Source organism: Seriola lalandi, unplaced genomic scaffold, assembly GCF_002814215.2.
Source record: "Seriola lalandi dorsalis isolate HSWRI2012SDOR001 ecotype SW California unplaced genomic scaffold, Sedor1 jcf7180002054370, whole genome shotgun sequence".
NCBI classification, from domain to species: Eukaryota; Metazoa; Chordata; class Actinopteri; order Carangiformes; family Carangidae; genus Seriola; species Seriola lalandi.
Window position 1 is genome coordinate 80,423 of NW_019524923.1, and position 17,228 is coordinate 97,650.

At 40.3% G+C, this 17,228-nt stretch overlaps 1 protein-coding gene across 3 annotated transcripts; it reads right to left on the bottom strand.

Annotated features, from left to right (window-relative positions):
* Nucleotides 1-770: 770 nt before the first annotated feature.
* Nucleotides 771-14,972, bottom strand: ark2ca (arkadia (RNF111) C-terminal like ring finger ubiquitin ligase 2Ca). 3 transcript variants are annotated; one of them, XM_023408644.2, is made up of 8 exons: nucleotides 14,796-14,972; nucleotides 7,555-7,855; nucleotides 7,354-7,479; nucleotides 7,079-7,208; nucleotides 6,367-6,471; nucleotides 5,811-5,903; nucleotides 5,588-5,688; nucleotides 771-4,743 (listed from the first exon to the last, which is right to left on the bottom strand). In XM_023408644.2, the coding sequence occupies exons 1-8, from the start codon at nucleotides 14,854-14,856 to the stop codon at nucleotides 4,626-4,628; spliced, it is 1,035 nt and encodes a 344-aa protein (XP_023264412.1). In that variant the 5' UTR covers nucleotides 14,857-14,972; the 3' UTR covers nucleotides 771-4,625. The 3 variants fall into 3 exon arrangements, with proteins under 3 accessions (XP_023264412.1, XP_023264411.1, XP_023264415.1); XM_023408643.2 differs by having other exon boundaries at nucleotides 5,811-5,906; nucleotides 14,796-14,971; XM_023408647.2 differs by lacking the exon at nucleotides 6,367-6,471 and having other exon boundaries at nucleotides 5,811-5,906.
* Nucleotides 14,973-17,228: the final 2,256 nt, after the last annotated feature.

A 17,228-nucleotide genomic window follows, 5' to 3' on the forward strand; every position in this document is an offset into this window, starting at 1 on the left:
GATTGAGCTCTACAGAGCATTTTACTGACTTTCAGCTCAGTGTTTTGGTTTAGTGGCCTGCAGCTCTGTTTTAGTTCAATCTCACTGTCGTTATCAAACCATCACAGCAGGAAGCTGTTTTCAGTGGAAAAGCTCTGATTACCTCACTGTAGACTCAGCCACAGATTTATATTCATCAGGTGGCCAGAAACACAAGGTCATAATATATCAGTATTGTGTTTACTTCATCCACTCCACCCTCATAAAAAAACAGTCATTGCTGCTTTGATCCTGCAATCAATCAGTCTTGCATTTTCGGCCAGTTGTGAGAAGCGGAAAAAAGCTGTAAATACAATATTATCACCTTCTTTATTTAGTTTATATAACATACCTGTTAAACAGTTGCCTATTTACACATTTAATAATTGTGGACCAACTTTCTTCCATCATTCTTTCTCTTTTCTTTCTTTTTGTTCTGTTTTTGGTGTCAACTCTTACAGGGAATCTTTGCCTCTTTAGCTGCTAAGGCCAGAGTAGTGACAGTGAACCAAAACAGTAAAGTTGTTTGCTGAAAAACCAAAATGATTTACTGAAAGTTTCTATAAAGGTCTATAAAGAACTGAAGAGAATCTGAATTTTAGAAAAATGTGCATAAATCGATCCCCAAGACATACAAAGGCTGCATTTTAACCTAACAGCAGCCACTTAAGTGTCAAAAGGTCAAATTATATTCACATCTTGGGAGAAAAGTTGAGACCATTAAAGATGCAAATATAGAGGTCAAAAACAAGTCTATTTTATCCAATTTATTACAAAAAGAGCACATACAAAAGGATAATATACAAGCCATGAAATAAAATTAAAATTAAAAAACAAAACAGAACAGTTTGGGTTTAGCAATGCAACTTTTGAAATCATTATCATTATTATTAGTAGTAATAATAAATAAAGTACAAAATTCCACCAAATGTGAATCTAACATTTACCCATAATATGCTCATCCATTTCTTCATCAACACACTCATCACCATTAATGCGCTATTGCTTTAATATTAATGATAAATAGTTCTATTTTCAGATAAAATATCCTATATTGAAAAACATTGCGCAGTCACAGCTAAACAGCAGATTTTCATACAAGGATGGCGGCAGCCCTTTCACTGGCACTTTTTGGGATTTTCTCTTCAGTTTTGTTTTTCAGATTCAAGCAGCAACAAAATTAATATTTTTTTTTCTGTTATATTTCTTTGTATATATTTTCACCATATACTATTAAACCATTGAGACTATATTGAAACCTGAGAAAACATGCATTTTTAGAAAAGGTTGTGCTTTAAAATCCTTGCCTTCCTTTTAGACTGTGAAAGGAAACAGAGGATAGATTCTGAGAGGAGGGATGGACGGTAAAATAAAATAAAAAAAGCAGTGGAGAGAATAGGAGATAGAAGATGAACAGAATAGAGACATGAAGTAAAGGAAGATGACTGTAATATTTGTAAAGCCCACAGTGAAACATGCCTCTTTGTAGTCAGAACTATTTCCACAGTATGTGATGCTTCAGTCCTACAAACCGACAGCTCTTTTGGACAGTTTGACTTGAATTTTTGAGGAAAATGGCTTTTGTAGACACCTGTCAAATGTTATCTTAGCACTTTCATGACCCATCCTTTTAATTAATTATGCAACCAATAAGGCATGGTGGCTTCATGGATTGATTGTTACGTATTAATGGTGTCAGTAATATGGAAATATCTCCTAACACTTAAAGCGAGGCACTTGTTATGCTTAAGTCTACAAACTATTCTGGAAAAAGAACTGAAGAGAAACACCAGAGAGATGAAACGTAAATGATAGATACAAAGAGTTAAAGCGAAGGAACATGCTTCACGGATGATCATTATTAAGACCCATAGTGCATTGTGAGAAGCAGAGCATAAAAAGAACAAAAGCCAGAGTTTGTAGTGATAATATTAAATAATCTAAACTACCATTTTTTTTGCCAGTGAGAGGGTTCCCATATTTTAACAAGTGAGTGCAAAACAAAAAAAAGAAAGAAATCACAAACTAAAACCAATTCACTTCATTGCAGTTTGTCCACTACATCACAGCATGGGGGATCAGAGAAATTGCATTGAATGGAATGTAACCAAGATCCACAGCACCACATGAGATAGATTGAGAGAGAGAGAGAGAGAGAGAGAGAGAGACATAGAGATAGACTGAGAGAGACGGAGAGCAGGCTCAGTAGCTCAGCCTTGGACAGTAAACATCGCACAGCCAGCTTGTGGAGATCAAACAGCAGGGCTAATTTTTTTTTCTTTAACTTTTAGTGTTCCAAAAAGTACAACTGCATGCAAAGCATTCCCATTTAAAACAATGCAAAAATGAGGTAATAGTTTTTTTCATAGCATTTTTGTGTTATTTCTAAATAAATAAATTATGATTCAGTCGCCCCCAAAAAACTATACAAAATTAAATACATACCCACAATATCTACAGTTAGTAATAAATTATGATTGTTAAATACTTAAGGCATCTCAACTGACAACACCCTGTGTAAACTATGAAAACTTCATCACAGATGACTCCACTACAGGAGGAGGCAGTGTCAACACTGGCAGTGCACAAGACAGGGAGAAGTAATCGTTGTTGATTGATCCTTGGCCCACGAGGCTGAAAGAGACTCTGGGCCAAATCTTATCCTTTACTATCACAGTGCATAGGACAGTGAGGGTCCTAAAGGCAGCCATTAACACACAGCCCTGTGGAGCTGAAATGATGAGGCGACACGTAGGGAAAAAAAAAAAAAGAAGAAGTGAAAATTGGTGAGACCACGACTTGTTTTAACAGCCTGAACGTTTTCCTGCTGTCGTGTCATCTCGTGTCTGTGTGCACTGTGAGAGGGAGGCTGCCTCCGTCGCACCACGTTCTACATGTTCTAGCAATACAGCATAGCAACCAGCATAGCAACCACGAGGGGAGGTCTGTCACACAAATACAGAAGATCAATACGCAAGCTCCTCTCTCTGCTGAAACACTGCATGAATCTATACCTAAATATAAACCAACGCAAATGCAATACCAAGGAAAAAAAAACTTTTGTTGCTGTAACTATTGTCACATGTGCTTGTTCTTTAGGCAATAAGGTTAACATCGAAAAGAGGATCCCATCGTTGCACCCAAAGGGGACAAGATGAACACACGCTACAAGTCAGGGGAGCAGCCACTGACACCGTGCTCATTTTTTTGTTTGTTTGTTTGTTTGTTAGTGTTGAGAAGATAGTCACAGCTCAGATTAACTAAGTCATGCACAGCCATCTCTGTACCTTTTTAAATTGAAGTAACGCTACCAAAGCTAACAGCCCAAGTCGACGATGAAACATGCATTTTTAGTACACACTGTTCTGCCACTGGCCCTGCGCCAGATGAAGATGCAGGTACAAGGGTAGCTAAATCTTCCTCCCACCTCATTCTGCGGTGCATGATAGTTTCCTTTTTTTCATCCCTTTTTTTTTTGGCTTTGTGTTGTATAAGCACTCCAATGGCCATGCTATTAACCTACAGTGAGTCAAGGTGTTGCCTGAAACCCTTTAAACACACGCACACTTGCACTTTTTGAACACCCACACCTTTGTTAGACACATTCTTGAAGTCACACACAGCAGGGCAGAGCACACACATGTGAACCTGCACGTCAGGTTCAAGCTACACTGTGACAAAATGCATTTTGGTAAAACACTTTCTACCTATTTTTTAAATTTTAAACACACAACAACTCGATCACTGGGCTCGGTTGTCTGCGGCAGTGAAAGAGAGACCTACTCACATGACACCATCTCACATGACACCAACCCAAGGTAAATGTACAACTGTATTGCAAAATGTCAAAGCTGCATGATAGAATTAAAACATCAGGTAGCTGGCGCTTGTCCCCAAGAAGGCGACATTGCACCAGATATCACTTGTTGGTTACTGCTACTCTACTACGACCACAAATGATCTTTAGGTAAACATGGCATCAGAGCATTTAGTTTCTGTTAAGCTTTCTTATGTGGCAGAATATTCATTTTTGATTGAAGTGTGTTTAAAAAGAGAGAAATGTAAGAGAGAGAGAGAGAGAGAGAGAGAGAGAGAAAAGAGAGAAAGTAGCCAGCTCAGTGTGGGGTTATGTGTTTTCCACTCTCAGGACATTAAGTCATGGCTTTAAGGACATGCTACACAGCCCGGGGCTACCTACAAGTACAACACCACAACAGCAACAACACCCCACTATTGACCAGCAAGCTACAAGTAAACCCTGTGTACATGAGTGTGTGTGTGAGTGTGTGTGTGTGTGTGTGTGTGTGTCTGTGTGTCTGTGTGTCTGTGTGTCTGTGTGTCTGTGTGTGTTTGCGTGTCTTTTGCTTCCAGAGGGATGTGCTTCTATATAAAGAGAGTCCTTTGCAGCCTCTCGTGCAGTTAGTTATCCTGGCTTGGCTCAGTAAAGCGTGAGTCAGAAGGGTGATGATGTCATATGAAGTCTGGAGACATTTGGCAAAGCACCCAACGGGAGGGGAGAGAGGCCGGCAAGCCGGGGTGGAAGAAAGCAGGAACCACACAAGGGTGATTGACAAGGAGAGTGTGAGGGGAGGGGAGGTTGAATCTCATCAGCTGTCAGGGTTCAGCTGTGTTTCGATGTCAACTCGACAGATTGGACACTTCCTGCTGGTGGCCAGCCATTGGTCCACACAGCCCTGGTGGAATAGGTGCATGCAGGGCAGTCTCCTGGAGGACAGAGAGACAGAGAGACACGGGGTCAATGTTGATTCACATTGGCAAGCATGACTGTCCCAGTGCAGACAGTTACTGGCTTGCAAAGAACTTCTGAAACCTGCAGGGAGTTAATTTTGTTCATTCAGGCATGTAGAGACAACTTCTGTTGAGTCGTGAATCCTACACGCCTCTCAGACAGCTGAGACTCCATATGCTGTAAACTGACTCTCTGTCCTCATCCCAGGGCACAGTTCTTCCTGAAACTCACCCCCCAACTTGGTTATGAATGCATGTCTAAGTCCATGTGCTTGTGTGAATGTTTAAAGGAATAGTCCAGTATTTTGGGAAACATGCTTATTCATGTTATGATGTGAGTGAGATGAGAAGATCTGATATAGGTGTGTTAAATATGAAGCTACAACCAGCAGCTGGTTAGCTTAGCTTAGCACAAAGACTAAAAACATGATTGTTTAACTGCAACTGTAACCAAAGTGTAAATGTACCAGAGGTTTATGTGTTGGGCAAGCGCTGGTTACCTGACAACTGCTCAATAAATTAGATATAAGATGGTAATTTGTGACATTTAGAGGTGTTAGTATGTGTAATTCGTTAGCATTTTGCTAGCTGATCCCCCTGCCCTTGCAGTCTTTGTGCTAAGCTAAGCTAACTGCCCGCAGGTGGTAGGTTCATATTTACCAAACGGTAAACCAGTACACCAATACTGCCATCTAACTCTTTGTCACAAACACAATAAGCATTCTGTTGAACTTTTATTTGAAGCTTTCTGAATTTTCTTCACAGAAAAGTGATGTTTTAGTGAAAAAGTCAGATTCTGGGGCTCTGAGGGATTTCTCACCTGACGTCCTCTCCATCCTCCAGCATGGACAAACAGATGGTACATTTCTCATCCACATCTGTTTCCTCCTCCTCTCCAATCTTCAGCTGCAGGGGCTTTCTCTGTTAGCAGGTCAAATTACACAGAACGGCATAATATTAGGCCATTAAACCCCGTGTAAATATAATCAATAGTTTATGTCTCTGAGTTATTAACATGCTGTGGTTACTGTTATTTGCCCTACCTTCTTGTATTTGTGTGGGAAGGTGAATCTCTCTATGGTTGTCTGGACAGCTCCTCTACTGACACTCCCCAGCCGGTCCTCCAGCTGCAACAGCTCCTGAAGAAAAAGCAGAGCGGAATATAATAGAATACTCTATAACAGCTGCTAAATTGACATTGTTTTGTCAATTGATGTTTCCAAGTTCAAGAATTCACTTTAACGTCAATGTATTATTCCAAAATGAATAAGAAGCCCTTTAAGCATTCAAAGAAATTTGAACAGATCTACATTTGACATGACAACAGAGCAAACTCCTATCACATGATCATGTGATATGACTGAAAGCTCTAGAACGGCTACCAAATGGAACATAATGTGAGGTTATTTTTCAGCTAGAATACAACAGTATAGACAAAGTTCAAGTTCTTTAATACAACTAATAAAGATGCAGATGAGATGGCAAAGTGACACAAAGCTTGAAAGTTTGTTTAAAAAAAAAGAAAAAAAAGACGAGGGTCCTGGCTTTGATGGGTGGATGGGTGGAAAATATATGAAATGTATTGCGAAATATATCTACCTCATAACTTTCTCGCACAGCGGTGGCATGCCTTGAAGGATTCAGACTTTGCAGTGCCAACAGGTGCAGCTGAGGGTACGGGTAGTTTCTGATTTCATGCACAACCTAGCAAAAGAGAACTCCATCATATTACAGCACGGTTCATCCTGCAGCTAAATACAGTTTTTCTCCATTCTTTTGATGCATTGTTAAGCAAGCAAATACACGCTCCAAAAGGAGGTTGATGTAAGAATTAACATCACATTCCAGTGCGTCCCTTTATGTGAAACTTTATGATTATTATGGAGGAAAATGTTGGCTATGTGATAGTTGTGTGAAACGTAAAGAGATCTGTGTGAAAAGAACCAATTATTATGAGTTAAAGGGGAACTCCACTGGTTTTATACATCTAAGAATGGTTAGAGGTCTTTGGGAGTTTCTGTGTGAAAAGCTGTATAAGGTTGTTTGTGGCTCCAGACGGAGCGGTGTTAAGTCTCATAAATTGTAGTTTTTTTCATAGCATTTGTACTTCAAGTTGCATTGTGGGTAATGTAGGTGCCAGTACTGACAAGGAAGAAAAAAAAGCATGGAATCTGGTTTTGCTGCATCAATTTCAGCCCATTGGAGAAAAAAACTCTAATTTACAGGCGAAGATATCTATTGAAAAAAATTATTATGGTAGTAAAATTCAAAATGAAGAATAGCAGGGTGGAACAGTCTGTGTTGAACATACCACTTGTGCAGAGGATGTGTTCCTGGGGAAGTGGTGCATTCGAGGGGAGGCTAGGTAATGCTGATAGTGCTGTGGAAGCTGCTGGAGCTGGTACTGGTGGTGAGGGAGGCCCGCATCTACGCTGAGATCCCTGCAGGCAGACAGACAGGCAGCTAAATCAACATTGTCACCCATGTTAGGCAATGTGACAGACAGACAGATGGGTGCAGAGATGAAAGGACGGGGATAATTTCTGGACTCTACAGGACTCTTGTTAATCTCCAGCAGTGACTCACCAGTCGGTGCCTTCGGCCAGGTACCGTGGCTGCTGTGTCATTGGCTGGGGAACGTGGAGGGGAGGGGAGTACTCATAGCCTGAACGCAGTCGGTGAGGGTTCAGGGGAATACGCTCCTGGGTTCTTCTGCAATAAGATAGAAATATTTAACTTGGTATTATATGTATATTTATCTGAATTAGCATGTATTCGTGGTTTTACCTGGAGTGTGGGAGGATCCTGCGATGCTGCGCTTCAAGAAGCTGCTGCTGGATGAGGTATTGCTGGTGTAAGGCCTGAGGTAGGAATGGAGGCCCCGGCACATCCTGGAACTGAGGGGGTGCAGGCAGGGCAGTGAGGGGCGGATGGTGTGCCGGGGGCAGGTGGGTGGCCAGGCCTGTCTGAGGGGGCTGGCTGGCATGTCCTAGAGGGAACTCTGCTGAGATGGGCGCCTGGGGAGCGCCCAGGTGAAAGTGTCGGCAGGAGGTAGCATGGCTATTGTGATGCCTGGTGAAGTGTGCTCCTATGGGAAATAAATGCAAGTGATCAGAATTGCCTGTGATTACGTCCAACTAAACAGACACCACAGGGACCAAGACAAACCAGTGACGAGCACATATTGACACACATAACTGCTCTTAATAAGACAAATTAGGCCTTTCTGGCTCCCTCTCACACACACAAGGACATTCAAAAACATTCAACCACCGATCACACTGAGAGAACATAAAAATAGGAGAGTCCTGACACAGGAAGAGATAAGACAAGACAGACAAAACAGCAGATGGATGACACAAACACTGAGACCCCTGTGGAGCACCATCTAAACCCACAGACAGATTGCACCCAGTGGCCTCCCTGTCCACTTGCCATAGTATAGCCAGCAGGGAGGATGGATCTTCACTAGCTGCCTGGGGTGTTTCCGAGGAGATCTACAGCACCAAGGGTTGTCTGCAGTCCATCTCTAGTCTATTTAATAGATTTAGGTTCTATATTGTGATTGCTGTTTGAAGGAACACTGTAGATTTCTCATTAAAACCCTCTATGAGTCTGATAATAGTCAGGCACCACAGCAACTGAGGTGGGCTCAAAAGATTATCCGCCTCCATTTCTACCCTCCCCCACCCCTCCTATTAGAGGTGGAGAAGACATGAGATTGTGTGGTAGTCAAACTGAATCACCTCTGTATTGACTTGAACAAAACAATCAATACAAATTACTGAGCTCACAGAAAAGAGGGCTGGACGGAGAGTGAGGTGGTGACAAACCATTACTTGAAGTTCCCATTACAACTTACAAGGTTTCTGGACCAGGAGGCAGACAGTGTGTGTGGAAGATGGACTGTGCAGTGTGTATATGAAATACCTGAGTATTGTCCCTCTGTATGCCCTAGAAATATATTCAGTCTTCAAGTTGTGTATTTTATAAGAAACAATTATGTAATCTACTGCTGTGTCAACCGTCCCAGGCTGAATCAGGCAGACTAAATCTGGACTTGCTAAACAGTAATATGGAGTGACACCGTATGCCTAATATGAGCAAGTGGGAGGATTTAGCTATTAGTTAATGGTTTGTGATATATTTAGCATTTGCTGACAAATCTAATTAACAGAAGATGGTTCACTGACTTGAGATTTAATTTGCATAACATCGTCTGTAACATTTTCATTGAATTTAAACACAAAATCTATGAAATAGATGTGAATTATATATATTTAATTTGTTTAGTTAAAGGAATAGTTTGCCATTTTGGGAAATACATTTATTCACTTTCTGAATGAGAAGATTGATACTACTCATGTTTATCTGTTAACTGTAAGTCAGCAGCTGGTTAGCTTAGGTTAGCTAAGCTTAGCACAAAGAATAGAAACAGGAGGAGACAGCTAGCCTTGCTTTGTGTAGCAGTTACAAAATCTTACAAAAACCAAAATGAAAACACGACAAACTATGTCTCACCCAAGAAAGAGTCTGACACGCCAGCTTTGGTACAAATTAGCTGTTTCCTCCTCCAGTGCTAAGCTAAGTTAACCTAAGCTAACCAGCTGTCTTTGCTCTTCTCCAGAAAGCAAATAAGTGGATTTCCAAAAATGTCAAACTATTTCTTTAAGTATTACTAATATGACATATTTGCACGATTGTTGTTTTGCTTCACTGCATGTAGCCTCTGGATGTGGAAAGCCAGTGACCTTGAGAGCCATGAGCAGGCTGAAAACATTTGGCTGAGGAAGTAGAGCAGAAATGGCAGACTGGTGGTTCGGTTTGGTAAAAGGTTGCACGTCACTTTTGTATAAAGCCTGTGACCTGGTAAGACTGGACTCCGTGTGAAGCTTAGAGTAAACATCAGATTATTTGTCTCTGGGCTCTTCCACAGCATCAACTGCTGACATTAATATTTGACATATTGCAGTGCTGCCAGCAGTGTTACATCTCTGCTTCCACTTTGACTTAGACATAAAATGCCCGATTGGTGCAGAACAGACCCCCACCCATCCACACAAACACATGCACATACACTCCTCATCCACCTCTCCTCACTCCTAGCCCCTGAGCTGCTGCACACAGGCAGCCCCTCCCCCACAATGTGGCTGCAGCATGGTGTCCCTGTGTGAGTGACAGCCCATAAGCACCGCCCACCAGCGACTGCAGCAGTCTGACATTAAACCTGTCTCTCTCTCCCCCCCCTCCTCGCCCTCCCGCTGCCATCACTGCAGCTTTGCAATCACACCTCCTTTCTAACGTAATCCTGTCTTCTGCCTAGTCCGGTGGTCTTCCATCATGCATCAGAGCCGTGTATTATGCAGTTTTTTATTTGAAATCCATCACCACACCAGCTGATATTGGTGATTTGCAGACTCACAATTTAGAGTGCCGGAGTAAGGAGAGAAATAAGCCTCTGTGTTGTACAGTTGGACTAAAAATGTACATACAAATTGCTCTAGATGGCCCATGCTTGCACACTGCTTACTGACCTTGATTCTGTACATGGGTCAAATAAGGACAGGGTGGTTGCTCAGTGAAAGACAAAACATCTGATGTTAATGTGGTCTGAACCAATGCAGCTACCGTGATTTAACATATGCATTACAGCAGTGAAGTTATTCAAAAGTCTATTGCTGTAGTCAGTGGCAAAAATTGCCAAGCACATATGGCGATTTCTCAGACACACCTTATGTCTGCTCATAAATAACTCTGACTATTTCAGACATTGTGAACAGATGTAAGGCTCAAGTGGCTGGAATGGGACAGGAGGGAGTCCCACACTTTAAAACTCCTTAAATTGCTGAATCTATATTTAAAGTGTGCAGCTAAATACTCAGAATTAATGACACCAGAGCCTGTGCTACATGATGTGACCAACTGCCCTACTTCAAAACTTTTCAGAGAAGCAAAGGCTTTTTAATGCTTTGTTTATAGTGAGAGCGATCCATAAAGCCAAGACGGTAATTAACTTAACAATTACAAAAAAGTAAAACTTATAAACCAAATAGTTTTGTAGGCTAGTATAAACATTCAGCACTTGTGTTTAAAATTAAGGCCCTTGTAGGCAACCTATAGTGCAATATTACCATCACTTACTGACAAAAATGATGTCAACACATTCATTTCATATTAGACTCCCTGCAACAAATAATCAAAAGCCTTATCTGCACAATGACACACATTACGTTTTGTTACGTTGTTGTCAGAAGCTACTAACATACCTCTGGATGACTATAGGAATTTATTCTTACAAATTAAAACTGTTGCTTTCTAGTGATCGAATAATTTACTTGTATGAATGTATCAAGGTCCGTTATGCTACTTAAAGAGAAAAGAACCAAATGAAAGAGCCCAAAAGTTATAGACATGACATGGAGACACAGATATAAGGCTTCACAAATAAAATAGTCGCAATTTGGTGATTGAGCCAGGCTGATTTTTCATAATGCTACACATTTGAAAGAATAGTAGAAAATCTACTTATTCAATTCGCAGGTGTAGAGTTAAATGACAATATTCCACTTTGATTTCTGTCTGTTAAGTACAAGCCAGCAGCCGGTTAGCTTAGAGAGAAAGAGCTAGCCTGGCTCTTTCAAATGGTAACAGAATCCACCTATCAGCATCTCCAAAGCTCACTTATAAACATGTTATCTCTCCTTTCCTTAAACCAAGTGCAAAAATGACATGTTTGGTTACTTTAAGCTAAGCTGCTGGCTGTAGTTTCATATTTGCTGTGCAGCTATGAAAGTGATATCAATCTTCTCATCTAACTCTTCACCTGAAAGCAAATAAGCATATTTCCCAAAATCTCAAACTATTCCTTTAACAACACATTCGAAAGAACTGCACAACCTACAGAAGAATGTAGCCCAGTGGTTATATATTATAAGGAAGAGAGACTTAAAAGGTCTTTGGGGTTTAGATACAAGTCTGTTCACCCTTAAATTAGGACGAAATAATAAATACAATGGAGTCTGAGACCACAGTCCCATTCAAGTGAAAGGAAAAGTGGTCTCAGACTATAATTTGCCATTGTATAAATGGCATTTGCAATACCATTTATGCCCTGGCAAATGACCCTTTAATATCTTTAGTTGTATTAGGCCATTTTAGGCAATGCTGCATATCAAATGCAACATTTCTAACATGATTTGTGCATCAGCATGTTGAAGTACCTTGATTTTTTTCCATTTAAAAAAAAAAAAATTGCTGGATTAACAAACTCATTCATCTCTGGTTTTTACAAAAATTTTACAGAAAACGGACTGTGGTATATCACCACATACATCGATATGCCAAAAGAAAATGATATATACCATGATAGAAGAATTTGTCCATATCGCTCAAAGTGGTTCCAATGTTAATTCAACACCAATGAACACCAATGAGTGGATGTGAGGGAGGCTGTGTCTTGTTTTATAAACAATAGTGTATGGATTAGGAAGGAATGACAGCGTGTAACATTAAATATCAATGCCGGTGTGTTTCACTATAAACATGCTTTTTTTTTTCTTTTTTAATGGATAGAAAATTTGGTTGCCCCTACTCCAAACTAAGCAGAGCAGCAACTTGAAGAAACTCTGTCAAAGACAGCTGAGAAATGAGAGCACATATAGAGTGAGGGGACCGTCTCAGTGACAGCACAGTGTGGAGGGAGGAGGGGAGGAACACATGGAAATCAGCAAAAAGCACACTGAAGGTTAGGAAGAAAACTACAGTCTTTATTGGAAAATATTAGGATGTGTGGCACTGTGTGATAATAGTAATAATAAGAGTAATAAGTCCTATATAACCATAATAATACCATGCAAATTAAGACCAAAGGCAAGGCCCGACCATGCTCTCTGTAGGGTTAACAGAACAGAAGCAGCATCCAATGAGTAGATGTGTATGCTTATAGCACATTTCAGTACAGCAGGGACATCTCTACACAAAGATTACATTGGAATCTGCTGTTCAATGTGGAAAAACAAAAGTATAAAATGACCATGCATTAGGATCTAATACAAGAACATAAGGTAGAAAACCACAACCAAAGAATAAAAGACATTTTGATTCTAAAAAGGAGTTCTACAGCAGTGCAGGATATACACATCCCTGTAAAATGGATAGCATTCTGGAGGTGTCTGAGGAAAGACTCGAGAGGGGGCTGTGAATGATAGGGGGGGATTTTCAAAATGGCAAGATGAGTTAGATCTGAGTCTCGCCAATTTATTGTGACCGACAAAATCAATTCAGCAAGCAGGAACAAAGGCTTTCACACATGGATAGGATTATGACCAGCCGTTTGGACGCCACTATAGCAAGTGCAGTGGACCATCAAAGGTGAAAATAACATCACACAAATTACTGTGATTTTTAGTAGTGCAGGGTATTGGCCAATTGGCAAATGTTAGGATAACAAGATTACTGGTCAAAAGTGATTTAGAGAAGGTGATCATACAAGCACTGGTACAATGCACCTTTGCAAATAGGGGATGGAGACAATATTCAAAGAGTTCGATCAAGCCTGGCTGTAATCGAATCGGGGAGGATCAAAATGTATCCACTTTACAGAAATTTACAGCAGAATGTAGTCTATCCACACTGAATGGGAGAATCACAATGACAGTCTGTAGTAAAGTCTAATGCTACAAATGGGTTATTCACTAAAGAGCAACATGACAGTATAAATAAAGACAAACTGTTTTCTACAGAAGGTGTTATTCTTTAGTCTGTTACACAGAAGGATACGGTATGAGTGGGAACTCGGTTTTAATGCCAATGTCGTCTTCAGATGGAAAGAGGAAATGAGGAAGAAGGGGTTCACAATACAGCTAGATGCAGAGAACAGGCAGAGGCTACGGCAGACAGCAGCAGATGATCGTTAGCTACACAATGGAGGGGGACAAAGGTCTGAGAAATGCGGAATGTAGAGCCAGCCTCGATACTATGGAACAGGAAAAAAGAACACAAATAAAAGCACAATGAAATCATTGGTGCTACTGCATGTAGTTTTAACAATGCACGTCAAATTATTATTAATACTACTATTATTATTACATAATCAACACAGATAGCCTACTGCAATGGAGGATGATGTTATTGTTATTGTGCCCAATTGAACGGATGTGATTATTCGCCTTTATGCTGTTGAGATTTTCACTGCTGGAGCGCCTGCAGCGTAGTATGCAGGTTTCATTTGTCGCTTTCCATCGGACAAACATTTTATTTTAAGGTTTGGCCAAAATGCCACCATTTTATAGTCTATTTACAATAGCTCCTAACCTGAGGTACAACCATTACACTGCCTGTTTTTAAATTGGAGATGCGTTAATTGGATATAAGTCATAAAAGTCAGGGTAAAATGAGCGCAGGAAATCAACACACTCGATGCCAGTTGCACACAAAGGGGCAAACAGCCCTTGTCATGTTGTCAGCTGCTTGCACGGCCAAATTAAAGACAAATCCAAACAGAGTTGTGGAGATTAATGGCAAAAAATAAATAAATAAATAAATAAGAAAAATAAGCTGAGCTGGTATATGTGAACAACATCGAGCTGTTGGTATCGTTCAGTAGTTACTAGCAGTGACTGCACAAAATAACTGCAAACGCACGTAAACACGGCGCAGTGGAAGACGAAGCAGACAGGACCGCGCTAGCCGCCGCCGCTGACGATAAAAGGGAAAAGCGAGGCTGCCATTTGACAGCTGCGGTGATTTGGTGCGGTGAACAGGCCACGAAACATACTAACACACATTACACTCGTGGCTCCTATAAAATTAAATGCCTTCACTCACAGTAACCACGTTTTAACTTGTTATATTTACGCGACGCTACAGTTAGCAAGACAGCTAATGTTATCTGTCGCTATCGTGCTCGCCTTGCTAGCAGGTGTCAGCTGTTTACATCATTTAAAAGGACATTTAAAAAGAAGAAACGCCGAGAAATTTGTTGGATTAGGGTTAGGATTAAAAAAAAAAAAACACACAGCTAGTCATACCTCTATTTCTAACTGAGCCGAAGACGGGGAGAACCAGATATCCAACATGTACTAACACCATCCTGGGTCCTTCTTTGTTGTGTGGGCAGCCAGCGAGACAGATGGTCCATGGAAATGATCCCCTCCAGTACCCTGCACATTCAAACGGACAGGCTGCGCTGCTTGCACACGCACACCCGGACGACCAATCACTGGACCCCTCCAAGCAGGACCCTCCGGCTTTGGAACCCAGCCCCGCCAATAGGATCAGCGCTGGGGCGGGGATGTCTGTGTTTTTTGGTCAGCCCGCCCCTCCATGACTGAATCCACCACAAGCCCGGATAAGATACTTATATAGTTAGTGTTTTCTCCTCCAAGTAAACATGACCCCCTCATTAGATTTCATTCATACTGTCTATTGAACATTGGCATTTATGTGTCAAAAACAGGAGCTATATTAAAATGAAAATTCAATCTGCAACTGATTATTCAGTAGGTGTGGGCAATACAGATTCAGGAACACATATCGATCTAAATATTGATACTTTTTATTGTTTAAAGCAGCATCATGTAAAGAGAGTAATATTTGATTGACATGATCTATGAGATGTATACATTATTAATAATCTACTTCTTAATGTATTTTAATCAGCATAAAAACATGAGGCATTTACTTTTACTAAACAGAATACAGTATTTAATGGTAAATGAAAAATATTAATTATGTGAATTGTCTGAACTAAATAGATCATCACTGCAAATATCACAGCATGAGAAGTGTGTCCCTTCATTTTACATACAAAACATTTAATGTGGTGAATTATTTAAGATTAAGATTAAAGGCTCTGCATACCCGTACAGGTGTTTTCACTTATTGTGGATGATTAGGCCTGATCAGGCTGGAGTCATGCGAGGCTCTGCTGGGTATTACTTGAGGTAACCAAACTCCATGTACTAATGGGCATTTTCACAGCAGACATTTTGGCATGTCATAGCAAGAAAACCACATGTGTAATTTATAAAATTGACACAGTTAAAAACATGCATTCATTAAAAACATTAAAATCCACTTCCAGGGCCCTGGTAATGCGCATGCTGACTTAGCTGCATGGTTTACTGGGACACTTAATGAAACTTCATGAGTCTTCGCTAACAAAATTTGTTCCACCTGTGCTTTTCTTGATATGAGAATTCGAATGCTGCAACAAAGCCACCAGGACGGTCAGGAGAAAATAAGTGAAAACACTTGATGTGCGGGGTCTTCGAACTTTCCAACAGGTAATGAAATAATTCAAATAAGGTTCACTCATATAACTACATTGAAATGCTGTTTGCATTGCAATGCTTTTATATTAATAACAGTCCACTATAGTAGTATACTGTTTAAACTATGAGAATGGCCATTCTTCATCATTAATACTTTTACTATGGATATTTTTAGTACATTTTGCTGGTGATACTTCTGTACTTTTATTCATGTAGAATTTTTTAATGGAAGAATTTTACATCATGGTATTGTAATGGATCTGAGTACATCTTCCATTGTCTGCAGTTCATAGACCTATGTCTCATGGTTTTGAGAACTGGGAGCTAAATTTGCAAGTAGACATTGGTTCACCAGACTACAATGTAACTACAAAAAGGACTCCTATAAGACACTGAACATCTGAGACGTTAAAGGAAGAAGAAAAACACATTGGATTAAATTGAATAATAGTTTAAGCCTGTTCTTCTTCACTTTGGGACTGAGTGGATTTATCGTCTCAGCCAGGACCCTTCTGTGAGAACGAGTAAACAGGCACATTCATTAGGGAAATGCAGCTGAATAATCAGTTATACAGATCATTAAGTAATATTTATTTTTCATCTTAATTCCTTTGAAAAACAACTGCTTCCTAAACATGTTGTGCCATTTTTCTGCATAGCAGATATGCTGAAGACTGTTTGTGTCCTGAAAACCTCTCTGCCTTTAGTCTTAAGCCTGAAGGGTGAAGGAACAGATGGGCATGGGGAGGCTGAGGGGGTCACAAAACTCATAGTCCCATATGTCCTCGTCTTCCAGTTCCCACCATCTAATACTTTGAGCCTGCTGTGCCACACAAAGAGCCTTTCATAATGGTTTACTATCACTGCAGGTCAAACTACTGCAATCAGGCCCCTTTATTTCCCAATGACAGACTTTGGATCTTTAATTCTGTCACATTTACATACACATTTTCTTGAAAAATTAATTTCTCTTCAGTCCTCATGCTAATTAGTCACATTGCCTTCTTTTGTTGACTTATCTCTTCAGATTTTTTTTTTTCCCCCCACAGTGACAGGTCGAGTTTAATTACAAAACAGCCTTTTAATTTGTACTATATTAAGCAGAGCCTGAAAGTAACGTTTCATGTTGTGCTCACTGGTAAATTGAAGTAGTTCCATCACACATTATTCTAGTTGGTTTAAAGCCCT